Raw genomic sequence first — 25788 nt, 5'->3', positions numbered from 1 at the left:
AACAAAATACAGCTTTCTGGGGGTCTGTATGGCAGGCTTCGACTCTCACAGCAGAGGATAAGCCCTGCCCTTAGAGTGACACCAGAAAAATGAAGGCAAAATTCATTGTCTAAACCTGTCCTTGCTGGGATGAGACATAAGCACCTGCTGAAGAGCTTTGCTGAACCAACACCTCTGGGGTCTCTGCCTTGGTGTGTGTGCCACTGGCTCCAAGGGTCTGTGCTGCACAGAAGGGCGATGTGTTGCAGCTAACGCATTGATGTCCTCTCTCTCATGTCTCTGTTGACTGTGTGCAGTGGTCCGAGTCTCCTGTTGGTGTGTTCTGGCTGTTTTATCTATTCCTTTGTTTTCTCTTCCTTTCTCTTCTACGCTGTCCTCGTATTCCCCTCTCTATCCTTGGCGCTGCCCTCTGAAGCCACGCCAACCCCAGGTATTGTACCAGCGGAGGAGGTAACAGGCATGGGGCAAGGCTCACCCGCTCGCGTGCGCTGCCAATTAAGCATGCACTCCATTAACCCTTTCAATGGGGAGGTGAAGCAGCACGGGGTCTAAATTGGGCACGTGGAAGGACGGCAGGTAGCACCGCAGGCGGATTAATGGTAGCCAAGCAAATCTCGGAGCCAGCTAGCCCGAATGATGAGGTTGTAAAGCCCAGGTCTGCACCAGCCTTCTCTCTTTTCAAGCCTCAGCATCCCTGCTCTGAGAAATGCAGAGAAACCTTCACCGGCGGTGCCCACCCTGTTAACTAAACGTGCTGCTCTTTTGCCTCCTGGTGACCATTGAAAGGGTAAAGGACAATGTTTGTGCCACAGCTGTGCATGTCTGCATGCGAGGCTATCGCTAGCTTTGCCCTCTACTGCGTATTTTACACCAGCATTGAAGCACAGAGAAACCTTTCCTCAGCAAGGAGTACACGCCTGCTTCTACAGAACCCAAACCCCAATTAATCCAGTGTCCAACTACCCAGCGTCAGCAATGCAAAGCACTACCAGAATTTCTTGTTGCCCAGAGAAGGACACCTACTTCTTATAAAGCTGCAGCCAAGACTTCTCCTCCTCGAATGCTGTATTTCCACAGGGTTATACAGCCCTGTAAACAGGAGCAGTGCTAGGGGATACAACCAACCCCTCAGTGCTGCAGAAAAGCTTTGGGGCTGCCCTGCACGAGGGTGCTGTATGAGGTCCTGCTTTGCCTTTGCTGGGTGCAGCCCTGAGCCCCTGGGGCTTTCAATGAGGAACAGCTTTGTAGCAAACACTGCCAAAGTGATGCAAGTGCAGGAACTGCTCTGTGCACCCTTAGGTTTTGCTTCCCCACCTCGTAGGCGTTTCTCTTCCTCCTCCTCTTCCTTTCATTTTGTTGGAGTGATGTCTCTCCTCAGTATTATTTTGCACTTTTTCCCTTCTGAATAGTTGCCAATCCTTTTCCAACTGTATTTTCCTTAAATATACATATATCCATATACATGAGGGGCTAACAGATTGGTCTGCCTTGGCTGGTGGGAAGCTGAAAAGTGGCACAACCTCTTGGCTCAGAGGAGCAGAGCTCCTGCTGCAGTCAGGTCAGCCACAAGAATCCACCTTTTCTTCCAAAGGACTTTCCTGCTTTCAGTGGTTATTTCTCAACTCCAAAAGCACAATGCAATCTCTTTATCCTTCCAGCATCAATGCAGAAATAACTCTTGGACTACTGGCAGCCAGGTGAACTCGTTGCTATCCAAAGGATAAGATCATTAAATACTGCTGGAATAGGGGGCGTTCCTCTATTTTTACTTTCTGATAGGAGAAATGGCACAGAGGAAAGATAGGTGAGCACTGGAAGAAGGCTGAAAAGCCATAACCGAAGCAGCGGTGCTCACTGGGCAGCAATCTGCAATGTAATTCTCCAAGAGGGATGAGGGCAGGGGAAGGTGTAGCACTATTAGGAGCAAATCCTCATCTTGATACTGAGCCAAGCATCATTCCTTGTTAGGGCTCATCCCGGTGCTGCAGGACCAGCTGTGCCCTGTATTGGTGTTGGTAGCGGGGTTGCTGCTCCCCTTCCCAAAAAATACAGCCCTCCAGTGAATGTTGCTTAACCTTTCTCAAATGATTCCTCTCTGCAGGGTGGATTTTGTGGATTTTATGGATTCTTGGGGAAGGTTGCCCAAAAGTGCGCTATGATGCTCTTTGCCGTGGGCTGTTGGCTCTAAAAATGGCCTTGTTTTTTTTTTTTCCCCCCTCTCTCATGGGGTCATTGCTGCTCTGCAGGCCCGTGAGAAAGTGGGCCGAGTTGATGGAGCCAAAGTGAAGGGCAGAGACTTTACCTTAGAAAGGCTTTGGGTTTCCTGAGCCACAGCTGGACGAAGGGTGAGGTAATGTGGGGAAAGGGTGGCACACAAAGGGCTCTCGTTTATGCTATGAATGACACCACCAAAAGGTGCATCCCATAATAATTCCCAGTGTCCATCCCTTCATCAGGGACCGTAAGAGTATTGGCCTTAGACTTTTTTTTTTGGGGGGGGGGGAAAAAAACCCAACACATTGATTTGTTTGTTCCCTTCTCGTTGCTCCATAACGACGAAGCAGAGGAGAAAGCCCCGATTGTTCATTTTGGAAAGGGACAGCAATAGAAATACAGAAAACTGCTGACCCTTCTCTTTTAGAGGGCATTCAATTGCTTCTTTCTGCTCTCGAATTTCTTAGAGCTGTCAGATTTGGTGCTTTTTTGTTGTGTTTTTTTTTCCCTTCTTTTTGATAACGACTTAACAATCTCCTTCTGTTGCCACAAACTGGGAGAGGGAGAGAAGTCTGCAAACGTATTTGGCTAATCATCTGAATTCATGAAAAATTCATCAAATTTCTCCAAGCCTAATTATTTTGTAGACACACCCAAGGGAAAGCTGTTACCGCAGCCTAACAACACATTAAAAGCACCTTTAAATAATTAAAGAGCAGTATGGCTGGGCTATTATTATTATTATTATTATTTTAGTATTTTACAAAGTCTTGCCAACTGCTCACCCAGCCCCCACGCAGCTTGGAGCAGGGTTCAAGCCCCTCTCCCACGCCTTGAATTCCCCCTTTTTTGCTTCTATGTTTCTTCCTTGCAGCATTGCCCAATCCGAGCATCCCCAGTTTTGATGACTATCCATTCCCAACCATACGAGCTGCACTGCTGCTAAGAGAGCAAACCTACTGGCAGCCCTCCTGCTGCACCCATCACTTACCCTTTTAATTGCTACAGCCAGACTGCTGCATCCCTTGTCCATTATAGCAGCGTCTCCTCCCCACCGTGCCCCTTGGTCTCCATTACCAGGAATGCTAATGCATCTTGTAGACAGAAAAAGCAATCAGTGCGTGGCAAAGATGGGGCCGATTTATGAGCTAACTCACATGTATTTCCAGGAAGAGGAGCTCATCCATGTAGGCAGCCATATGCTGGCTTTCACTTGGGGTTTTCTGGATGAACTGGGGCTATTTGAAGCCTGCTCCCCTCCACACACCATCTTTCAGGGTGCTCTCTACCCTGCATTAGGAACGTGGCCGCCCGTTCTCGGCAGCACCTCCTGCAAGCAGGGAGTGCAAAAAGAGAAGTGCAGCTACTCTGCCAAGCTCAGAAATGCTATAAGCCATAAATGTTACCCCTGCGTTTTTGGAAGGATGCGCACCATTTCTAGACGGGCATCATCTGGCAAAAGCAAGCAGTTGGTTTGAGCAGATCCGGAGCTGTCAGCCATGATGAGCAGAGCCCAGGTTGCAGCACGGGGCTGTGGAGGGGATCTCCTTTCTTTGGGGGCAGCGGGGAGCTCTGATCTTCTGTCAAAGCCGTCTTTACCTCCCCCCAGCCTGAACTCAGCTCTCATTAGGGGATGGATTTCAAAGGCTAGCAAATGCCCCTTATCTTCTCTCCCCCAAATCTACCAGCTGAGCTTTTCCTCCGCATACATTTCGTATTCAAACACAAATGAGGCTGCAGCTGTGAATCCCGAAGCAGAGAGGACCAAATCCCTCAGCCCAGCAGGAGCCCCGCTTCCCTCCTCCTGCCCGGTGCTGCCCACATGTGCTCCCCTCGTTGACCTCCTGCTTTAACAAGGACTTAACCTGCTGCTAGAGCCATTGCAGCGGTGCTGGGTGACGCACACCGAGCGCTCGGGTGCAGCGTGATGGATCAACATGGGCTGGGAGCTGGGCGTTGGAGCAGCCTTACAGCAAATTGCCTGGGGCTCTGTTGTGTTGTCTTTTCCTTCGCTGTGAATCAGGGATTCACAGAGGAAGTGGTGAGGTTGCATTAGCTAATAGCTAGCTTCCACTGCTCGGGTTGACTTTGGACGTTGTAATCCTATGGAGGAGTTGCAGCAAAATTGCATTAGCGGTAACCACGCCGATGGCTTCACCTTCCAAAAAATGGTCATACCTCTCGCCCTATTTGTAACCTACAGCCTCAGGACACAGCAAAGCAAAGCTTGCCAATGAGCTGAGATAAAGCAGTGCAGAACAGCAATTTTGCTGTCACAATGAGATTGTTGGGGTTTTGCTATGCCCCGTGCGCCCACGACAACCAAGTTGTGCAATGTTCCAGCCTGGCTCCCGTCACTATCACTGGGTTGGGATGTGTTCCACAATGCTGGAGTGTTTTTAGGGGGGGTGGTTGCTCCATTCCTGTCCCACCCGGTGCTGCATTGCTGCATGAGGCTTCTGCAAGGCTGCGTTGGTCCCTGCGTGGGGTGCCGTGGGTTGCATTGGGTTTGCTGTCATGGTGTGTGCTGCTAACGGGGTTTGACTGCAGCTGCATGCAGTAGGGAGGTGGCCACAATGAGCCTTGGGACTGCTGGGATTTTAGAGGTTGGGGTCTCTTGGGATCTTAGCTGCATTCTCTCAGAACTTTCCTGCTGTGCTTGTGGGCTTGAAGGGAGGTCTGCTTCCATACAAGCCAACCTGGGACTGAGCTGGTGAAAAAGCAACCCTGGCTTTGATCTCGGATGGTTTTTAAAGCACATTCCTCACGCTATTCTTATTAGTGGGTGATATTTGTAACAGCCATTTTCATTTGCCTGATGGGGATTTGTAATCCCTTGATCTGTAGTAAGAGTAAGTAAATACAACTTAATGCAAGCACCACGGGATTTCCTTTACTCCAGGCAGTTTAAGCAGCTCCTCGGCTGCGTTTTCTGCTGGCAGGTTTTCAGGCAGCAGAAATCGCCTTTACAGAGCAACGCTCACTCATACCTGAGAGCATTCAGCAATGGTTGCCAATGTCCCCTTCCATCAGATGTTAGCCAGTGTACTGCCATCCCCTCTGGAAATTCCCTCTGTGTTCCCATTAGCAAAGCCAGCTGCAGCCCCCTGCTCCAGTTGAGGGCTCTGGTCCCATTCCTGGCCACTGAGGATCACAGCTCTGACCCAATATAAAGCTGGAAAGATGTCCTATTGCCTCCTCAGCTAGCCCAACCCATGCACCTTCCTTTGGTGGCATTTAGGAAGTTTTGCAAGCGCACAGAGGGGTGCAGACATAATGTGCACATTGACCTTGTTGCTCACAGCGGAGGTGAGATGTGCATGGGGCAAATGGGGGCTAGTTAGAAAGGCAAAATTGTACTGACTTCTCATTTGGAAAGCTTAAGGCATATCCTACATTAAGTGTAAATTTTGAGGAGCAGTTTGATGGCAAAGCAGGACCCTGAAGAGCTACACCCACATTAATGCTAAGGCTGCTTCATCACCATCCTGCAGGACCCAGTACACAGAGCAGCAAGAAGGAAGCAGCTAAGGAGCTGCAGGGCAGATTGGCAGCTAAATAACGCAGGGGCTGCCAAACTCATTGAACTGGGGTTCGCCTGGCCCGCAGCAGATGGGCTTTTCCTATGAGCTCAGTCTGGGTGCTGCTCCTACTGATTGCGATGGGGAAGGGACGGCGGGTCTGCGAGGTGCTGTGCTCGATGCTTCCCCTCTGCTCGGTGTTGGGAACAATGTGTGAGAGCCCCAGGAGCCATAACTGCTTCTTGACAGCCAGCGTCTGCCTTTCCCTCTGCCAGCCTCCACCTGGTTGCCTCCACCTACAACTGAGCTAACTCCAGCAGCCACCACTGCCACCACCACCGCCATCCCTACTACTGAAACCCCTCCTACTGAAATCCCTACTACTGCCATCCCTACCACCACCACTACTACAACCACCACAGCTGCCAGCACCGTCGCAAGCACTACAACAACTGCAGAGAGGGCTGTGGCAGCCACCACAAAACAGGAGCTGGGTACTGCGCTTTCCTTTTCCTCTAACCCCTTCTAACCCTATGGGACCTTTCCCACTTCTTGCTCAGGGCGAGGATTAATAATGGGGATGGAAAAAGGCATTCCGTGCTTTGGGAATGGTGTTACAAGGAGCCAGAGGTGGTACAGGCTCAGGGTTGTGGCGGCGATTTGGGGGTCTTGCTGCCCAAAAAAGGGGTAACACAGCTCTGCCTGGGATGTCGTGATGTTGAATTAGCATCAGGGTTGGGAAGGAGGTGGAAGACCCTGTAAAGTGTTATCTTACCTTTATTGTCCTTAAAAAGGGGTTCTGCTGCTATTATAGACGATGTCACTTCGAATTTAGCACATCAGCTGTTAGAGAAGAGAGCTGTCACAGCTCATAGGAGTCTTTTGGTTCATGGTGCTGCTCCCTGCATCGTACCCTGCTCATAGCCCACGGGGAACCTGGGCAGGTGGCTAAAGGTACAGCTGTGCTCCAGGTGTTACCCAGCTCACCACGCAGCCATTGTGCAGTCAAGCAGAGCAGGGTGATCAAACTGCATTGGTGTGGGCATATTCTCTACTTTATATGGGGAGAGGTGTCCCTCTGAGCCTTGCTTCTAAAGACACCGCGATGACAGGCTCTCTGGTTAATGAATGATGGATGGTTGTATTTGGGTTGCTCAAAAATGAGTCAAGGGAGCACAGCCAAAGGAATGCAGTTATGTAGCTGGATAGGATGCACTCCAAAATGTAAGAGCAAAAGCTACAGAACTCTTTGTTTACTCTTAAAAGAAGGAAAGGAGACTGTAGTAATGAATATTAAACTTGACACTGGTTTACTTCAAGGAATTTGATAAAAGGAATTCAAGCCACTTTATGCCTAAATTCAGCTCAAGACCATTAAACCCAACACCCAACGCATGCTGGGAGGCCCTGGGTCCATCCGAGAGGCCCTCTGCAGTAAGAGAGATCTGAGAACCCACAGCACATCTCCTCCTCTGCACTAGTTTGCTCCTTAAGGCTGCCATCCTGACTGAGGGAGCACAGATTCATGCTCTGGTTCATGGCAGGCAACCCTCCCAGGGGCAGCTCCAAAGCCACAAGCAAAGGGAACACGGATCTGTGCTGCCCTAACAAAACCAGTTTAAAAACTGGTGCTAGATAGCAAGATGCAACTCCAGCATTATGAATGAATCCATAGCACTGAAGCAGGTTCACAAAATCGTTACCAGAACACGGTCACAATTCAGCGAGCACGTGGGAGATGCTGCTTACTGAGACCAGGTGATGGAAATGGGAGGAAAGGAGGCAGAGGAGCAGTGAGAGTCCCTAATGGCCCCAGGGCCATGAGCCCAGAGCCCGACCCTAATGTGGGCAGACAGAGAGACTCCACCACGGGCTCCAACCCCCATCCCAAAAGTCTCACAGCTGTCCCTGTTGCAGGAATGGAAGGCACTCCTCTGTGCAGCAACCCAAAACTGGAGCTACACCCCCTAAGTAAACAGCACTAATAGCAAAACGGAGGTGTGATGCATCTGACGGGACACGCACGCATGCTAAATAGTGGATTAGCTCCACTTCACCAGAAATAGAAGTTCATCCACTCTCCAAAGCAATGTCGACAATCCTCAGCTTCAAAATCAGAAACGAGTGACTTCATTGCCCCACTGGCTGTCTGAGCCCCAGTCAGATGAAGGCGTTTACTCCCAGTTGTGGCAGTGCGGCTGTGTGCGCTCACGCATGGATCTCCTGTGTTGGTTTAGGCATGAGTTTAGCCAGGAGATTTCCTTACGGACCAAAATCCACACAGAATTGCCACAAAAGCCAAAATTTCTGAGATAAACTGAGTGCAGTTGGACTTAAAACCCAGCATGCCATGAGGTACTGAACTTCCTCCAACATTTGGAAGTCAAGGTTTTCGTAGGAAACGATTACATCTTCAGGTACACTCATAGGTTAAGACTGAAGCATCAATTTTAGGAATGATTTTATAGGATTTTACCAACCCTGGCTGCTAGGTGAACTCTCGTCTCGGTATAATCCTAAATACTAACTCCTGTTCTAACCTATTCACCAGCCACCAATGGATCGTCCATATGGGACATAAGAGCTTGGGCTAATAGTAACTGGGCAAACATCACCTGGAGCCACAATTACTCTGCAGGAACTGACTTTGTGGTTAAGTATATCACCAGTAAGCATCAGATCGCGTGGGGAATCTATAGGGTGGTGATGCTGCTGGAGATTCTGCCAGCTCCCGAGGCTGCAATTGCTAGTCTTAATTACTGTGCATTCCGTGTGCTCGTGGTTGTAAGACATTCATACTCATGAACCACCGATGAGCACAGCTGTTTTTCTGGGGGCTGTCTGTGGAGCTGGGCTTTATGTAGTCTCGGCATAAAGAGACTTGCAATGTATCTACTTGTACGTATAAAACAATCGTTCACAGAAAACAAATAAGACCGACACAAATTGGAGGGCAGGGTTATACATCTCTGGAGCAGGACTTGCTGAACCTGGAGCTGGCAGAATCACCTCTGACCTCCTGTCGTATCGGATACCTTTGTCTCTTGCAATTGTAAGGCTGTCCGTGGAAACTTCGAGCTGATATATCTGCTTTTAGTGCTCGTTTAGAACAGGCATTTACATGCTGGTTTGGATTTCTTGTAGATAGGCAGCGACGAGCGCTGCTTATCTCTGTCTTTATTTCCCAGCCATTTCAGCCTTATTGTATGGCACATCGATCTTAAATTGGCATTTTAAACAAACAGTCATCAACAGCGAATCACTTCTGGTCACACACTGAGAGCTGACGTTGCTGCTTACTTAAAGCAGCTTGGGAGGCACCATCAGTGCCCGCTCTCGCTCTGCAGCCTTTGTTATCGCGACAGAGAAAGGCACCATTTTCCCCCTTCTGAACCATTTTCCACAACTGGGGATACAAACATTGGATGTCCAAACTCTAAAGGCCAAATAGCCCAGCTCCAAACTCATCTCCTCCCAGCCCAGCTGGGCTGCAGCATCCAGCCCATAGAAAGCATCCTTAGCCTGCAGGCACAACACTAAGCACAGGAGCTGGTCCTTTACCCAGCCCTGCAGCGCAGCAACTGAATGGGACCAGGCAAATCCCAGACCTCTGTTACAAGCACTCAAACACCCAGACCTGCGGCTGGGCAGATAAAGCATCTGTCAGGTCTTCAGAATAGGGAGAAATCTGATCAGCTCTCCGTTGTTTCATTTTTAAGTACAGCAAGCAGGGACGCAGCAAACCACCTCGCCGTTTTCCTTCTATCTGAGGGATAATCACAGCACTGCTCATAGCCCCCCGACCACCGTGCTGTGTTATTTCTGCTTGCTGGCTCAGGCCAGCACGATGCAGCGCCTGCGGTGCCAGCACAGCCACCTCCCGCGGCTGGCTTTGATGTGCGGTTTCTGTTTCTCAGGTAACAAGACAGAGAAATCTATCCCCGTTAAAGCTCAGACCCCCTCCTCTGTGCAGCTGGCCAATCTGACGCCGGGGATGGTGTACAAGCTGTGGGTGTTCCCCATATGGTCTAGCCCCAGCGAGCATTCGTACATAACCTTTACCACCAGCTCAGGTGAGCGGGGCTGCGTGTCCACTGCATGTCACTGCGTCCCCACGGGTGGCACCGGCGTGGTGGTGGGAGGGGGACGAGCACAACCCTGCCCTTAAGAGCCAGCCGAGCATCCTGACTGCACTGAACAAAGGGCAAAAGGAAGGGGTTGAATCAGGGTGAGGAGCACGTGCATGCACCTTGTGGCGCTGCGCATGAGTTGGGGACGGCACCGCAGCCACGCATGGTGCGGGCAACGGCTCTGCAGCTCGGTGAAAGGCAAGGTATGTTCCCCCAGCAACTTTGCATTTAATTGCACAAGCAATTTTCCAGGCTTATCACCTCAGTGATTTTTAAAGCTTCCTAATTATGGGCTTCCCACACTGCCCACTGAATGCCCCAGAAGGAGCCTTACTGACTTCCACAGGCACTCCATCAGGCTTTATGCGTTTCTAAAGCATCCCTGTTGACACACGATGAGTGTCAGTAAATCACGACGCCCGTGCTTCCCTTTGTGTCCGCTCGTGGGTTGTGCCGTAGGAATCTGTGTGCAATGCTGTCCAAGCACAGGGCTCAGCTCTGCACAGCAGCTGTGTGAGCAGCACCGGAGCAGCCCACGCTGCAGTAGGTAAAGGCTGAGATTTCAGAGAACTGAGATTACTTTGCTGAGATCCAGCAGCGTGATGGAGAGCTGAAGCATGAAAACCATCTCTTTGCTCAGGAGCAAAATGTTCGTTCCCAGCAAAGGAAGGCTGCAGCAGCAGCACCTCTCCCCACCTTATTCCACGCAGCCCAAGTGCTAGCAAGGCATTGCTCCATCAAATAATTCCCTAGTGTGCTAAGCAGGGACAGAGGGCAGCTGTTGGTAACCCTGTGTCCAACACAACCCAATGCTGATACTGCCTCAGGCACGGCAGCATGGTACACCTCTCCATGAGGATGTGCAGCATCCCCAGTTTCTGCTCCCAGACTGACTCAGAAATTGCCCCCAGGTTGCAGCCCCCTCACCCATACCATGCAACACCTTTCTGCATCACTGCACCCCAGCTCGGACCCGTCTCTTCTCTTCTCTTGCAGCTTTTCTCCCACTTTGGGTGTCAGGGTGGAGGACCACCAGCACCAAGGGGTGGGAAATCATTAGGACAGGAGGTCACATCCTTGGCTGATTGATGCTGGCATGGCTATCTGCAGTAATTTATGGGTTTCTACTGCTGTTACTGAGACAATGCACAGGGGGCACCCAACCCTGTCCCCACAGCTCCATCCCTGCCCATTTTTCACTGCTAGATTCTGCTGAGACGGGTGCTCAGCCCCCGCTGACAATCACATGCTGCAGGAATGCTGGTGATCAGAGAGCCCTGTTCATTTTGCTTGTTGGTTGCAATGTTTGCCAAATAGCTGTTCTTCAGATCGAATGCAGATAAATAAGAGGTCCACGCGCACCACGCCTTCTCTTCTGCTTAACTTGACAGCTCAATATCCCAAAAGAGCTCTTTCCAATAGTAAATGGCATTCAAACTACAAATATAGCTTAATGCAAATTGTCTTCTAAATTCAAGAAGCAATGTAAAACGCTGAAGGGGGATCTGTGCAGGACTGCAGCTAGCTGGGCTTCACGCACCCAATTGCTTCACAAACGTGACATAAATTTTGCTGGCCTGCTGTCAGAATGCAGTCAGCTTTCCTACTGGCGTATAAACCACGACTGGTGGGTAACATGTTTTCTGCCACAAGATTATAATTACTTTTTCTTTTACCAAACAAAAAAAAAAAAAAGAAAGAAAGAAAAAGCCACTGCAGTTGCATTTCAGATCAATACCAGTTCGATGCCACAGCTGCTTGCCACTATTTACCCTTGGCGTCGGCCTTACATTAACACAAATCAGAACACTCTCTCTGACAGCCGTGTGCTTACCCTTCTCTTTCCGAATGCTGCAATGACAGTCACTCGTTTGCTCCAAAAACAAGATTGCTGTGACTATGATTTGTCGGCACGTGTTGCTTTTTTGGGAAGGATGGCAATCACACCCTGACCTCCGTGGCATGCAGGATCCCCTCCGTGCAACCAGCTCAGCCCTGGTCAGCATGGAGCTCAACCCTTGGGCACACTTGAGGCTTTGAAGAGCCCTTCGTTCCCCCTTAGCTCTGCTTTCTGCACAAACCCCACCAGGGCTGCTAAAACCACCTCCTCCCATTTCGAATCTCTCCAGTAGAGCTCTGTTTCTCTTTCCTCCTCAAGCACTTGAGTTAATTGAATCCAATTCTCAGCTCCTCTCTGTTCTAATCTCGTTCTCTCAACTACAAACAGTCCATCTACGCAGCTCAGGTTGTTTTAAATACCGAGCGTGGCAGTATTAAAGGAAAAAAGCAACAAAAGAGAGTCAAGGCAGCACCCTCCCACCCAAAAAGCAGCACCGAGCGTTCTGCATCCAACATCATTTCTTTAACAAACGGTACTTTCTTGTCAATCTCATTCTCTCCTCTTTTATCTGCGATTTCTTTGCGTCGTGCTTTGGCTGCAATTATCTGCCGACAGCGGGGCTCAGATTTCATCTTAAGGAAAGCACCTGTTATCTCAAGTCAGTTTGGAAAGAATGAGTTTGGAAGGAATAATAGGAAGCGTACTGAGCGTGCTGTCCAAGGGCTCACTCACTGTAACTGCTCCTGGAGCAGAGGATGGTGGGTTTAAATCCAATTATTTCAAGGCAGCTCCACAAGACAGTTGCGTGTGCTGCCTCCCAGGTCTTGTTGGCTGGAGTTGACTCATCTAATTAAACCAGGCAAAGTCTGGAAGCAGCAGCGCATCCCTCCCTAAAACTCCACAGTGCCAATACCAGGGAGCAGCAGCAGCAATCCCATTGCTTCAGATTGCTTTTTGGCACAAAAGATGCTCCATCCTGCCCATTTCGGGCAACCCCCCACCCCCCTATTAAGCCCCTGATTTGATCCCATCCAGCTCAGAGCTCCAGGAACACCTCTCTGCCTGCTCCGCAGCCTGGTTGCTCTCAGCCCCCCGCTGTGCTGAAGGTTATTTTCTCCTCCACTCTGTCTTGCTGAATACCAACCGTGTGTCAATGAGAGCCTGAGAATGGCAGCTCGGTGCTATTTATAGGAGACAGATGTGCCGGTCTGACCGCACACGGGTGCTGCATGCAGCACGGCAGGGCATGGCTGCAGGAGCAGGACGCCTCCCCTCGCTCAGTGTCACACCAGATCGTGGGACAACGACATCCCAATGCTCCCAAACCACGTCTCAGCAAGCTGGGATGTTCCTTGAGGATATAATTGGTAACCCTGCCCATGGCAGGGGGTTGGAGCTTGATGCTATTCAAGATCCTCCCAGCCCAAGCCATTCTATGATTCTATGACCTCCCAGAGCTCTGCACTTGCTGCTTGCTCATACATTGGCCAAGCTATGCACGCCAGGACTGCATCTTTATCTTTGGGCACCTCGATCCCAGACCTCCAGGGCTGCTTTCAGTGCAGGATTTGCAAGATCAAATCTGTTACCCAGCTTCTTTTGCCATTACTTTCAGTGCCTTTTCTCACCAGTCTCCGCTAGGTTTTCCTTTACGCTGTGACCCTTTGCTGTTTGTGGCTCCTGCTAAAAATGCTGAGTTGACCCACCATTAAAAAAGCCACAGATCCCTGTGCTATGGCATCTGATAACCCAGAAAACACACACACACATACACACATATATATATACACAAATGCAGTGCTACAGATAGCGTGGACTGAGTCCTTCTGGTCATTTGTTTCTCCCCACTGTCCTGACTTCCCCTTAGAGCTCTTTCCTTTCTCCATTTTCCTCCCAGCTTACACCAAGAACCATGTGGACATCGCGACCCAGGGCTGGTTCATTGGGCTGATGTGTGCCATCGCTCTCCTGGTCCTCATTCTGCTGATTGTTTGCTTCATTAAGAGGAGCAGAGGAGGGAAATACCCAGGTAAGAGGACTGCGGGGTGATCCTTTGTGCTGTAAATATCTCCAGGCTTCAGAGGCAATCAAACCGCTGCTCTGATACGTGTTCATGATTTCAAGCACTTTCCTTCTTCCATAGTGGGAACGCTGTTATTAGTGGGAAGCATTTTAGTTAATTAAAGGGCGGGTGAGGGCTGTGTGCTGTGCAGGGAGCTGGATGCTGCTGCTCTGCCTGACCCCACCTCTGCTCTGCAAATCTGCTCAGCCACATCCAGAAAGAGCTCTTTTCAGGCAGGGAAAAAAAAAAAAAAAGCAAAAAAAAAAAGCTCATTAAATTTTTGCAAAGCAAAGACAAGCACTTAAGAAAAGTCACTTTCCATCGTGTGCCGGTGCCCCTGGTGCCACTGCAGCAGGAAGTCTGAGAAGCAGCCTGCAAGTCCACCCAGCTGCACTTCACCTTGCAGGCTTACTGACGGGGATGCTGGGGATGTGTTTGCTTACAGTGCGTGACAACAAAGATGAGCACCTGAACCCTGAGGACAAGAACGTAGAAGATGGCTCGTTCGACTACAGGTATGCTCCCTGGCATGGACCCACATCCCCATCAGCCCCATCACAGCCCCTCACTGCTCTCCTCCTCCGCAGCCCCACGGTGCCACGCAGCCTCCTCGGTTATTTCTCCCACCTTTCTCCTCCTGCCTCATTCTCTCTGCAAGTCCTCTGCCAAAGGAAACGTTTCCTAAAGCTCCTAAAGCAGGGAGTTGGCTGCAAAGGTTTGCTTCTGGGTCAGTCCAGGAAGAGCTGGCATGCTGTGACCCAAGACGTGGCTCTTACAGATCACACGTGGAAAAAAGGTGCTAGAATGAATTCCTGAAGCATCCTGTGGATATCTCAGGGACATCACCCCATAGCTCAGCCTCTCTCCTGCTCATAGAGGAAGAAGTGCCCAAAATCATGCTAAGAACAGCCCCGAAAGCATGCAGGTGCGCTTGCCCAGGCTTCAAAGCAAGGCTTTGCCCCAAGGTCCCCAGGGAAACCCTTCTCAAACAGCCCCTGGAGTGCTGAGCACTGATCCTGCTCAAACCACTCCGATTCTCCTCGCCTCCCAGCAGCCCCTTTTGAGCAAGAAGGAGCAGCACCCATCTTTCCTCCTGGAAAAGTTCCTAGGATATTTCAGAGGGGGATCAGCATCTCACAGCCATGTCAGTGCCTCCAGGGAGCAGGAGCAGGTAATGTGTCAGGTCTCATTGGATCGCCCACACTCGACAGATGACAAGGATGTTTTACAGTACACCCAGTTTGCCCTCTGAGCACCTACTGTGTGCTCTGCTTTTTGCTGAAGGATTTAAATGCACCTTTCCATCAGAGCTGGATCCACAGCCCAATTAGTCTGGTGGGAGTTCTTCCTCCTGACTTCAAAACAGGGGTTAATTAAACCCTATGTCATTACCAGCACTCCCAGCATTACAAATTGATGTAGCCAAGATGGGAAGAATTTACTTACAATTCAGTGAGGGATGTAACAACTCACACATGTTCCACCAAAGACTTCAGAGGGAGCAAAATGAATAGGTCTGCCTGCACACAATGCATAAATGAAAGCAGAACAACTGCATTCCTCTGTACCATCACATTTATACTGTTAGTAGCACAGTAACCACATTAGGTTTTTCTCCAATGGATGTCAGAACACCAAAGCTCCCCACTTTTCTGGTAGGAATGGTAGAGAATACAAATGTACCTCAATGGGAACCCAAATAGGTACTGCAGGAAGAAGTCACCATTTATTGCCCTTCGCACCATGCAGGGGCAACACCTTCAAGCTATGGATAAAACCTTTAGGTACAGAAAATAATAGCTTGATCAAGAAAATCTACTGCTGATTTCCATACTTCGACCATCCCACAATGCAGCAACTCCTGCTTAGCTCAATCTCAGCCTCTTACTGACAGCCCCACTGCCATGAGCATGCAGAAAATAGAAGGGCAACGAGAGCAACAAGAACAGGTATCGTTCACATAGGAATGACTGAAGCGTAGGAGCTGGAAGGGTCCTGCTTTGAGTATTTGGGGTTGTTATCCATAGAGCTGAGGTTTTTGCAACGTTGCTGGCATGGATGTGACCCATGGATTTACTAAACCAAGACAAGGTTTCTCCCTGTAACAGCTGGATACTGTACTTAAATGCTGCTGGGAAGGGGGATGGTGTGCCTGAGTGCAGTCTTCATGCCAAGCCCCAAGATGCTCTTGCATTTTCCATCAGCATCCCATGAGCTAGACATGAAAAAAAAAAAAGCAACCAAAGAGAAATAAAACCAGACCCTGAACTCTGCCCCTCCATCAGGAACAGAAGTGGTAGGAGGTTCTCTCAAGGAGGCAGAAAGGAAGGTGAACTTGAAGGATTGATATGAAATGCTGTTGGCTGATTAAGATTCAAAATGATTGCGATGCTAGGCTCAAGGAGGGTAGCAATTAGTATTTCAAGCAAGGACAGGATCTGAGCTGACGTGAGTTCTTCACTGGTTTCCCTCCCTACCTCCACATAGCATGTCTGATATGCTCTCATCATATCTCACGTCCTTAATGCCCTGTGCATGCAACTTTCAAATCTCTGCAGCCTATAATTAAGAGATACTGTCACATCTTTCTGTTCCACTAACAGAATAATGGTTTTCCTGGGCAGAGGCTAAGCTGAGAAGCTTATTTTCAAAGCAGGAGACCATTATCCTTGGACAGTGTTCTGTGCCAGCGACTGTGCCTCATTATACCAAATGTTTAAAAGCTGCACGTGGGGGAACCGACCAGAAATCTGGGCTACTGGGATGGGAGAGTTGAGTGGTTTTCCCTCCTGGGCTCCACGCAGCTCTGGTTCAGGTTGGGATCTGGTGGCACATCCCAGTGCACTGTGGACAGCAGCAACCAGGTCAGGAGACACAGAGCTGCCCCCAGCCCAGCAAAGGGAGGACAGAGGAATAGGTTCAACTGTTGACATCACCATGCACTGATGTTACATCAGCATGGAAGCCCGGCAGAGGGATGGAGGGGATGCTGAGCGGTCCCTTCACCTTACCCCTGGCCAGCATGTTGTTTGCCCCCCAGCATGGCATCTGCCCCCTGCAGCTTGTGCCTGGCCATCAGCCCAACACAAGCAGCCTGGCTTCTGCCAGCTGTGCTCTCCTGGGTCAGCTTCCCCAGCGATGGGATTCCTCCAGATCTGAACAATTCCACCGGCTCCATTTGGTATAACGAGGCAACGAGCTCCATGAGGAATGCAGTGACTTTTTGTTTTGGTTTTAGCACTGCCCCTGTAAATGCATACCTCATCATATCTCTCTCTGATCAGGCTCTTTCTGCTTCTCTCTGTTTTATTCCCATTCTTTCTTCTCCTTTTCACCTGGTCTATCCACATGGACCATGAAGGTCTCTTGAAAGGTAGGACCACGTGCTGCCAGAACTCCAGCACATTTAGCTTTTTTTTTTTTCTTTTTAATTACTCCTTTTTGCAATTTGTTTCTCCCCTCCCCATCCCATCCCCATACACCCGCCTTCACCTAACACCTAACGTTAAACACGACTCCTCTATCTCTCACTGGGGTCAAGAGTAACCCCATGCCCATCGATGCATTTTGCTTGGAGATGCTCCATGGGCATCACCAGCCACGTCACCCTCATCCCAAACTGGTCTCCAGTGTGTAGTGGGACCGAGGGATGCTGACGACAGACGTGAGCGGAAGGGCTGGATCCTCTGCATCACCCCTCAGCGCCCTCCCCCTGGCTCCAGACTCCCCTCTTGCCTATGATTTATGCCGCTCAGGATAGCACTTCCTCGACGGATTTGAGCTGGGTGCTCTGCTTCTTTAATGCACCCATCAGCAAATCCCATAGAAATCCATGTTAACAGAGTTAGAGCCCATCAGCGTGCTGATGAATATCTGCTTCGCCCTCCTAATGCACTAACAGGATGAGCAGCGTTGGAGAGAGGTAAAACCAGGGCAGGCACAGGAAATGCACTGCCTGGGAGTTTGGCACTGCAGAGCCCACCTTAGGGAAAACCTGGCTCTAGATCCAAGTCCAACCCAACCCACCCCAAATCTTGGGAAGGGGTATTTCAGATAAAAGGATCTGGTTTTTGCCACTCTCTACTTGACGTTAATTGGGCTTTCTAACAGTCTTGCTTGCAGACTGAATCCTCTCCCCCCCTAGAAAGGAGCCACTTACGAAGCTAACAAGCGATTATTTATCGAGATGCCAAGTTAACACAAGGCCTGGAACGTTGGTTTTGTATCATTGCTTAATTCACAAAGCGCTGATGGAAGGAAACACGGAACAAAGCTGCCAGTTGTGCCGTGGGATACCAAATTCCTCTCCCACTGCACAGAGCTGATGCCATTAATGAAATGCCATTAATGAAATGGCACAAACACTTTCCCTGGCCGCTCCCATCACTAAGGAGCATTTTTCTCCCTGGTCCAAGCAAAATGTTCCCTGTTCCCCTCTCCAGGACCACGCACCGTGCTGTGGATGCTGCCTGCCCAAAGGGCGAATCCTGAGATGCTGCTTTAATGAAAAATGGCCCCAAAACTCCAGAGGCTACGGGAGGTTGTTTTTCCAAAAAAGCAAACAAATGAAAAAAAATAGGCTGAATCGTTTTGGTTTTTTTCCTTTGATTGATGACTCTGCGTGCACAGCTTTGAAACAGCCCCATATTTTTTATCAATTTTAATAAAAGTCAAGAACAGAGTGGACTGCCATAGAGGGGAGCGAGCCTGCTGGGCGCAGGACTAAACCAAACCCAAATAAATAGAGACAGGAGTGGGAGGGAGGAAAAATGCTCAAGGTACGTAAGAGATCTCCTTAGCTGTGTTACACAATTTGCATGCTGAATGTGGGCTCAAATATGAACTAATGACTAGCTGATATGAAAATTAATTTTTATATATAGCAACTCTCTCGTCCTCGATGCAGTTCTATCTTTATTTATGAGGTACCAGTCCTTGCCCTCCTGAGAGGAAAACAGCTTTTCCCCCATGTTTTGTTAAAAGGTTTCTTTAAAAGATTGTTTTTCTTTTTCCTGTGGGTCAGCCGATTTGTTTTCCAGTGACCTGGCCTAATCTTTCCAGTGAAAAAGAGAAGAGTTGCAACTAAAGAGTTGGGCAAACAAGCTTAGATGCTCAGAAATAAGCTTGGAAAGGTAAATTCCCATGAGTTTCAGGAGCTGCACAGAACTTGGCATCCTGTGCTTGCCCCCCTCGCAGTGCTTTGAGTTTTCCCCATTGCATGGAGCTCTCTAAAACAATGTGTGCTTTCACAAGGAAAGCTGGGAACAAACCTCACTAAACCAAGGTTACAACAAGGTTGGCTAAAATGCAGGGAGAAGGAAAGGATACGAGCAATGACAAGGGAAGGATATTTATCACGTACATCCAGTTGGACTGCTCTGAGCAATGTGTGGCACGTAAAAAGCTCAGCAAACATCGGGGCAGTGCTCTCACACAAGCTTTATGGCTTTTGGGTGGTTTTGTGTGGAGCCTGGAGTTGGGATCCTTATGGTTCCCTGCCAGCTTGGGATATCCTGCAATTCAGTGATTCTACAAAATTGCTTTCTAAAACAAAAAGCCACCAGGGCTGGGCTATCAGAAATCCCAACCACAGCACAAAACCCAGCTGTGGACTTCCTTCATGGAGGCCGCGTGCCGACCTTGGGTTCCTACCAGGCGCCCCATGACCCGCTGCCCGCACTCAGTGCCTTTCTTCTGCTCTCTCAGCTCAGCACAGTCACACACTGGATTTACCTTTGAATATCCAGCCCTCGGTTTTTATCCCTCGCGATCCCCACGCTCAACCCTCATTCTGTCTGTCTGTCCACCAGTGATGAAGACAACAAACCACTGCCCAACAGCCAGACATCCCTGGATGGCACGATAAAGCAGCAGGAGAGCGACGACAGCTTGGTGGACTACGGAGAGGGTGGGGAAGGGCAGTTCAACGAGGACGGCTCCTTCATCGGCCAGTACACGGTGAAAAAGGACAAGGAGGAGACAGAAGGCAACGAGAGCTCGGAAGCCACATCCCCAGTCAATGCTATCTATTCATTAGCATAGCGCAACGCAATGGGACCACGAACAGCCTGTGGGGCTTGTAGTGGCTGGGGGTTAAAGAGCCGCCACCACCACGGCCTCCAACTCAACATACAAATGAAAACCAACCAATGACACACACACACAAAAAAAAAAAAGAAAAAAAAAAGAAAAAAAATGGAAAAAAAATAGAAAAAAATAATCCAAGCAAACAGGCAGACCAGGTTGCTGCCAATGCCATCTTATCCTTAGCAAACAAGTAAATGGCAAGGACTCCTGAGGCGTGGATGAGTTGTAGATGTAGCCAGAATTGGAGCTGAAGTGCAGAGATGAAGGGATGCAGGAGTGCTGTACCCAGCTCCCCGTGTCCTTTCTCTTCTTTTGGGAGGGAGTTTATCATTATTTTTTTTTAATATATATTTATAGGAAGGTTCCAGACAACAGGGGGAAAAAAAAGGAATTTGGGGAGGGAAAATGGCTGAGCAGAGAAACGTGTCATCAAAAATGTACAGAAGAAAAGGAGAGTGGTTTCCATATGGGCAACGCCGGCACGATATTGCACTGCAGCAATGTCCATCCCCATGCAGCACCTTGCCCACAGCCTCTCCCAAACCTTCCTGAAGGTTCCAGCAGCATCTCAAGCTGAGAAGTGTGGGTCTTCAACACTGTGGGACGAAGCCCCAAGGGCCACCAGGCCCAAATCACGGGAGCCCCAGGAGGATGAGGAGCTGCTGGGATGCACTGCAGTATGGCTAAGAGCCACTTGCCCACCGAGCCTGGCTCACAGCATCACTTGCCTGGGGAAGCACAGGCAAAACATTTTAGTTTAGTCTTTGCTTTGTAAGAAGTCTGGGGGAAATCCCCCTCCCCAGACCATGCCTGCTTTCTTTTAAAGGCAACTCCATAAATCTTATGTAGCAAAGAGGGAGTGGAAGCAGGACCAGTACGAACAAGGGATGAGGGGACCAGAAACTGCTTATAAAAACAAAAAGAAAGCCACCAAACACCCGGTCAGGCTGAAACAAACCCCCCTGGGAGCGGTTATGGGACCCCCACTGTTGCCCTGCACACTGCTCCAATGCACATCAGGGACACGCATCCCTCAGGAACAGCAGTGGGACACCGAGGTCCCCCCCCCAGCATCAGCTGCGTGCCAGGTTGGGCGTTCTCAGCTAACCCCTAATTTCTCACAGCGGCCTTTCCCCTCCCTACCCCTTTATCCCCCCCCCAAATCAATCAGCCTGAGAGACGCTCCCACAGCGCCGAACTCACCTCCGCTGTTCTTTACATATCAAAACCCCACGCAATTTACTTTCAGCCTGGGAAACACGCCGTAACGAAGCGTCTCGGATAGGAGTGCTCCTTCACATGCCTTACACAGCTTCCAACGTCCCGGGACGTTTAACAGACTGACACTAAACCCCCACCCCGCTTCGCTCCCCAATGCGACGGCCTCGGAGCCAGCGGAGCAGTAGGAGTAGGATGCTGGACATCTCCCAGATGGGAACGCATGGATCCTGTAGAGGGTAGAGCCTTTAGTGGCCAACGCTGTGTGTATTCTCCCACTTCCTGCACTTTTGAAACCAAAGGTACCTTCGCTGAGAGAGATCGGATTCCTTCAGACCGTTTCGCAGACGTCGAATGATGTTAGGATGGATTTTTCTTTTTTTTTTTCTTTCGTTTCTTTCCTAAGGAGGAGGGTTTTGTTCAGCTTAATGGATTAAACGCAATAGGATTAACGCAATTATTCTTTCAGCTGGTTTGCTACGAAGACGTATCGCTAACGAGAACACTGCTAATAGGGATTGCTCAGATGTACTTTGCCACATTCTTGAAGCTGCTAATGGCACAATGATCCTGCACTTTGGAGAGGAGAGCCAGGACCGGGTCAGCATTAACAGAGCACATGGGAGAAAACAGGCTGCAAGCAGACAGCAGACGGGTGACGTGCCCTTAACCCCAACCCCAACCTTACAGCTGAGGGGCTCCAGGTCAGCACAGGAGCCATCTGCCAGGGCCCTTCCCAATGTCACCTTGCAGGGCAGGGCCATGTTTGCTGCTGCGACCCTCCTTGTAATTGCACTCGTGCAACAGATCCGTTGCTGCTGTTTTCACCATTGGCCTCTCTAAGGAGAGCATCCCCAGCCTATCCCACAATCGCATTTCAGGTTTTAAGCAAACTCATTAAGCCAAACATAACACAGCTCTCAGTTATGGAGGCTGGCTGCTTCCTGAGCCCACAGCTGTCTGTACGAGGTCACATAGCTTGGAGGGAAAGCAACCTGCAGCCACTGCTATAGAGAAGCAGCTTCTGCTGTGGGAACTGGAAGCCTTGGGTACCACACAGCATCCCCAGCCCTCCAGGAGGCATCGGTCCTGGCAGCAGGGCAGGCTGTGCCACCTGTCTGCTGTGTGCCATTTGTATTAACACTGGTGTTTGTGTCTTGCCATTAACCTCTCTGCATCTTGCTGGAAGCTGGGCAGTGTTCACCCTGCAGCCTTTCCGTGCTTGTCCAGTGCAACGTGGCTTCAGTGAGCCCCAAAAAGCCTCGAAGAAACAGTGACAGAGTCTGAGCAGCACCTTCCTTGTGATCAAATAGGAAACAAAGGCAATGAGGACCCAAGAACGAATGGCTCAGTGTGATTTTTGTGGGCTTGTAGTGCTGGGTGTGAATTTACTAAAAAAAAAAAAAAAAATTGGAAGATACAGTTAAAAACAAAATTACTGTATTTGTTTGCAAGTTGCCCTGAAGTTTCACCAGGGACAAGCAGAGGGCTGTGGGGAGGCTCTGTGCTAGCCCCAGGGCTGGGCCCTGCAGTGCCCATCAAAGGGTGCCCATCCCTGCAGGGCTTCTTGGAGCAGGTCATGCTCTGAGCACCTCTTGTACAGAAAATGCGTCCTCACTGAGCATAAAAAGCAAGGACAAGCATATGCATGGCCAGCTGGTGCTAACCATGGAGCACAGGCATAGGACAGGAGGGAGTGGCTGTTGCTTTGATGCAATACTGAGACTGCTCCTCTTTTCCCTGAAGCGATGATGCAGTGAGAGACAGAAGTGCTGCAGGAAGCACCGAGAGACAAAACGAGCCTTCCTGAAACCCTTCTGGTGGAAACACCAACAGCCCATCCCCACAACACCCTTGCACAGCATTGCCTTCTTGCGAAGTCCCCAAGTCCCTGCAGGATGGCCACTTCTGCCTCCAAGGACAGATAGAGCTGGCAAGGCAGAACGCACTGCTGTGAGGCTGGAGTGAGGGCAGAGCCGTGCAGCAGCATCCCTTGCAAGTCCCATCCATCCATCCTACAACCCTTCAATTCCTTACCTCATCCATTCATCCTGTACCCCATCCATCCGTCCCCCACACCATCCATCCTGTACCTCATCCATCCATCCCATGCCTGCCCCATCTGTTCTGCACTGCATCCATCCACCCCGCGCCCCATTTATCCATCCACCCCATCGCCCGTCCACTCGCCCTGGTGCCCATCCATCCTCCCATCCTGTAAGCACCATTCTGTATCTCATCCGCCTCATGCCTGCCCCCATCAACCCTCCTGCCCGTCCACCCATCCATCTCACACCCCGTCCATCCTCCATCCCCCCCCATCCATCCGCTGCCTCTCCTCGGTGCACACCTCAACCTGCAACCTCACACCCGGCTCAGTTGTGTACTAGCAGCAAACAATTTCAGCTAAGCAATAAAAAATAAACCTTGTAAGCGTAAAAAAATAATAATAATAATAATAAAAACAACCAACCCACCCACCTCCTATTTCTTGCACTAAGACCTGTTTTATTGAAGAGAATAACGTCGAGTTTCTGGTCCCAGCACAACGCCCTGCTGCACCAGCGGCTCCCCCTGCCCAGCATCACCTGTCTCTGTGCCCTTTGCAAGCAGGCATTGGGCTTTGGTTGTCCAACATGGTCCAAACCCTGTGTCAAACCCTCAACACCAACTTCTTCCTTTGCAGTACAGCGTTCTGTGTGTTCGTTTCTTCCTCTCTCACGGGAAGGAAAAAAATATCGGACTGTTTTGTTTCCCTTTAATTTGTAAATATCTCTCCATCCGTCCTCTCTGTAAAACCACCTGGTTGGTCTAAATATTCTATGTATTTATTTGCCTTTTTTTTTTTTTTAAAGCAAAAAAAAAAAAATCAACACCTTTGCGTTAACCCACTTGTTTCAATGAGAATTGAATCTGAAGCTGTGAAATTAACACTTTACAGCAAGAAGAGCTACGGACTACAGAAGAAGTGTTTAATATAAGGACTTCTAAACTGACTGCATGAGAGATGAAAGAAAGCCAAAATACTCAGATAGCATTTTTTTTGAATCACTGTAAAAAAAAAAAAGAAAAAGACTGGGATTTTTTTGTATAGAGAACACTAAACATATAATAAAACATTGTTCAAAATTCAGGCGATGCTTGCCCTTCCTGTCCATCCCCTTTTTAGCCACTGAGGCTGTTCCCCTTCCCATCCACATCCACAGCCCTTCCCAGCAAAAAGCACAGCCCAGAAGCTGTGATGGGACACAGCAGGGCAGGTTGGTGGTGGAGGAGCTGGGGAAGGGAGGAGGCTCAGCAGCACTTCACCCCAAACCATCCATAGGAGAAGCGTTTCCCACCCCACACGGCCCTGCAGGGGGACCCTGCAACCTCAGTGAAGCTGCGGCTCAAAGCTGCAGCACCAGACCTGCATCTGCTCTGAGCACATCAGGAGAGCTTCTGGTACAGGGGAGCAGAGCAGAGCCCTGAGGATGCAGCACCCATCTGGACTGTGCCCGACTCCTGGGGCAGCGCCTATCAGCCAAGGGAGCGATGTGACCGCTGTGCAATTTAACTTCTTTCAGCCCAGCCTGTCTAACACCATCCTGCCATCCTCGCACCAGGGGAAGCATCCATAGAGCAGCAGCACCAGCTCACGAGAGCACAGAGCCCTCACCAACCACCTTGGAAGCCTCAGTGCAGACAGCAGCACCCTTCCCAGGTGGGGAAACTGAGGCACAAGCCATTGCTCCATACAGGTGGCTCAGCAGTGCCCAGGGCACAGGTGATGCTGCTTGGCATCCAGCACTGACACAACGCAAACAGCCTCGCAGAGCACAGAGAAGCTGGAGCAGGAAGCCCCCATGGCCCAACAGACTTGTTGGAGAGACAAGGTTTAACCCAGGTGCCCCCAACCCCCCAGCTCCCGGCAGAGCCCTGCATTTCCCATCCCTACTCAAGGCTCTGAAGTGCTCTTTGCTCCCTCGTGCAAAGCCTTGACGAGAATGGGCTGGAGAAGGGGGGAAAAACATAAAGCTATTTGGCTAATGAAGATGTAATTGCTGCAGACCTCACTAAGAGGATGAAAGTATTACTGCAGTGCTGCGGGGGGGCTTCGTCCATCCCCTCCCCATCGATAGGACAGCAGTGGGGAACAGAAGCACCTTAACTTTGGGCAGGAGAAGTCCCAGAGTGTTTGGGGCAATGGGGGCAGCAGCCATCCCAATCCCTACCCCAAAGTCCTATGGGATTTGGAAGGATGGGGCAGGAATGGCACTGAGCATTGCAGTCCTGGCACAGGACCAGCAAGCATCAAGGCAGAGCAACATCCTTCTGAACCAGGTGGGCTCAACCAGGAAACCTTAGAAGTACTCCTTTATCCACTCTATTTGATAGATGCTTGTTATTCCCATCACTCCTGTAGGGAAAATCAAGTTATTGCCCAGAAATGAGTGATAGAAGCCCCATCCCCGTGATCAATACGAGGTTGATATGCATGCATTAGTGCTCAGCCCTTTTTATGGCACCTCACAACACCCACTTCTCCCCCGACCTCGGTGGGGTGCAGATCGATGCCGACAGCCCTGAGTTCCCTCAGAGGGGCGATTCCACCTCCAGCACATTCTCCCATTACCGTCACTAAAAGCTCCAGCAGCACTGGGAAACGGCCATGGGAGCCCTTATGGAGCTGCCTCCTCCCCCAGCTGCTACAGGACGGAGCCTCAAGGGGTCACT

At 50.0% G+C, this 25788-nt stretch overlaps 1 protein-coding gene across 1 annotated transcript in view; it reads left to right on the top strand.

Annotated features, from left to right (window-relative positions):
- The window catches only part of NFASC (neurofascin), an 80302-nt gene extending 56097 nt beyond the window's left edge, over positions 1-24205 (top strand). Inside the window, exons 27-33 of the mRNA XM_052698523.1 lie at positions 416-430; positions 6011-6229; positions 8287-8403; positions 9653-9808; positions 13603-13734; positions 14213-14282; positions 19578-24205. Coding sequence (XP_052554483.1) covers positions 416-430; positions 6011-6229; positions 8287-8403; positions 9653-9808; positions 13603-13734; positions 14213-14282; positions 19578-19809 — 941 coding nt within the window. The 3' untranslated portion in view covers positions 19810-24205. The remainder of the gene's footprint in view (positions 1-415; positions 431-6010; positions 6230-8286; positions 8404-9652; positions 9809-13602; positions 13735-14212; positions 14283-19577) is intronic.
- Positions 24206-25788: the final 1583 nt, after the last annotated feature.

Source organism: Tympanuchus pallidicinctus, unplaced genomic scaffold (assembly GCF_026119805.1).
Source record: "Tympanuchus pallidicinctus isolate F22 unplaced genomic scaffold, pur_lepc_1.0 scaffold32, whole genome shotgun sequence".
In the NCBI taxonomy this organism is placed as follows: Eukaryota; Metazoa; Chordata; class Aves; order Galliformes; family Phasianidae; genus Tympanuchus; species Tympanuchus pallidicinctus.
The sequence above is the reverse complement of the archived record's forward strand: the minus strand, read 5'-3'. Positions and strand labels throughout refer to the sequence as shown.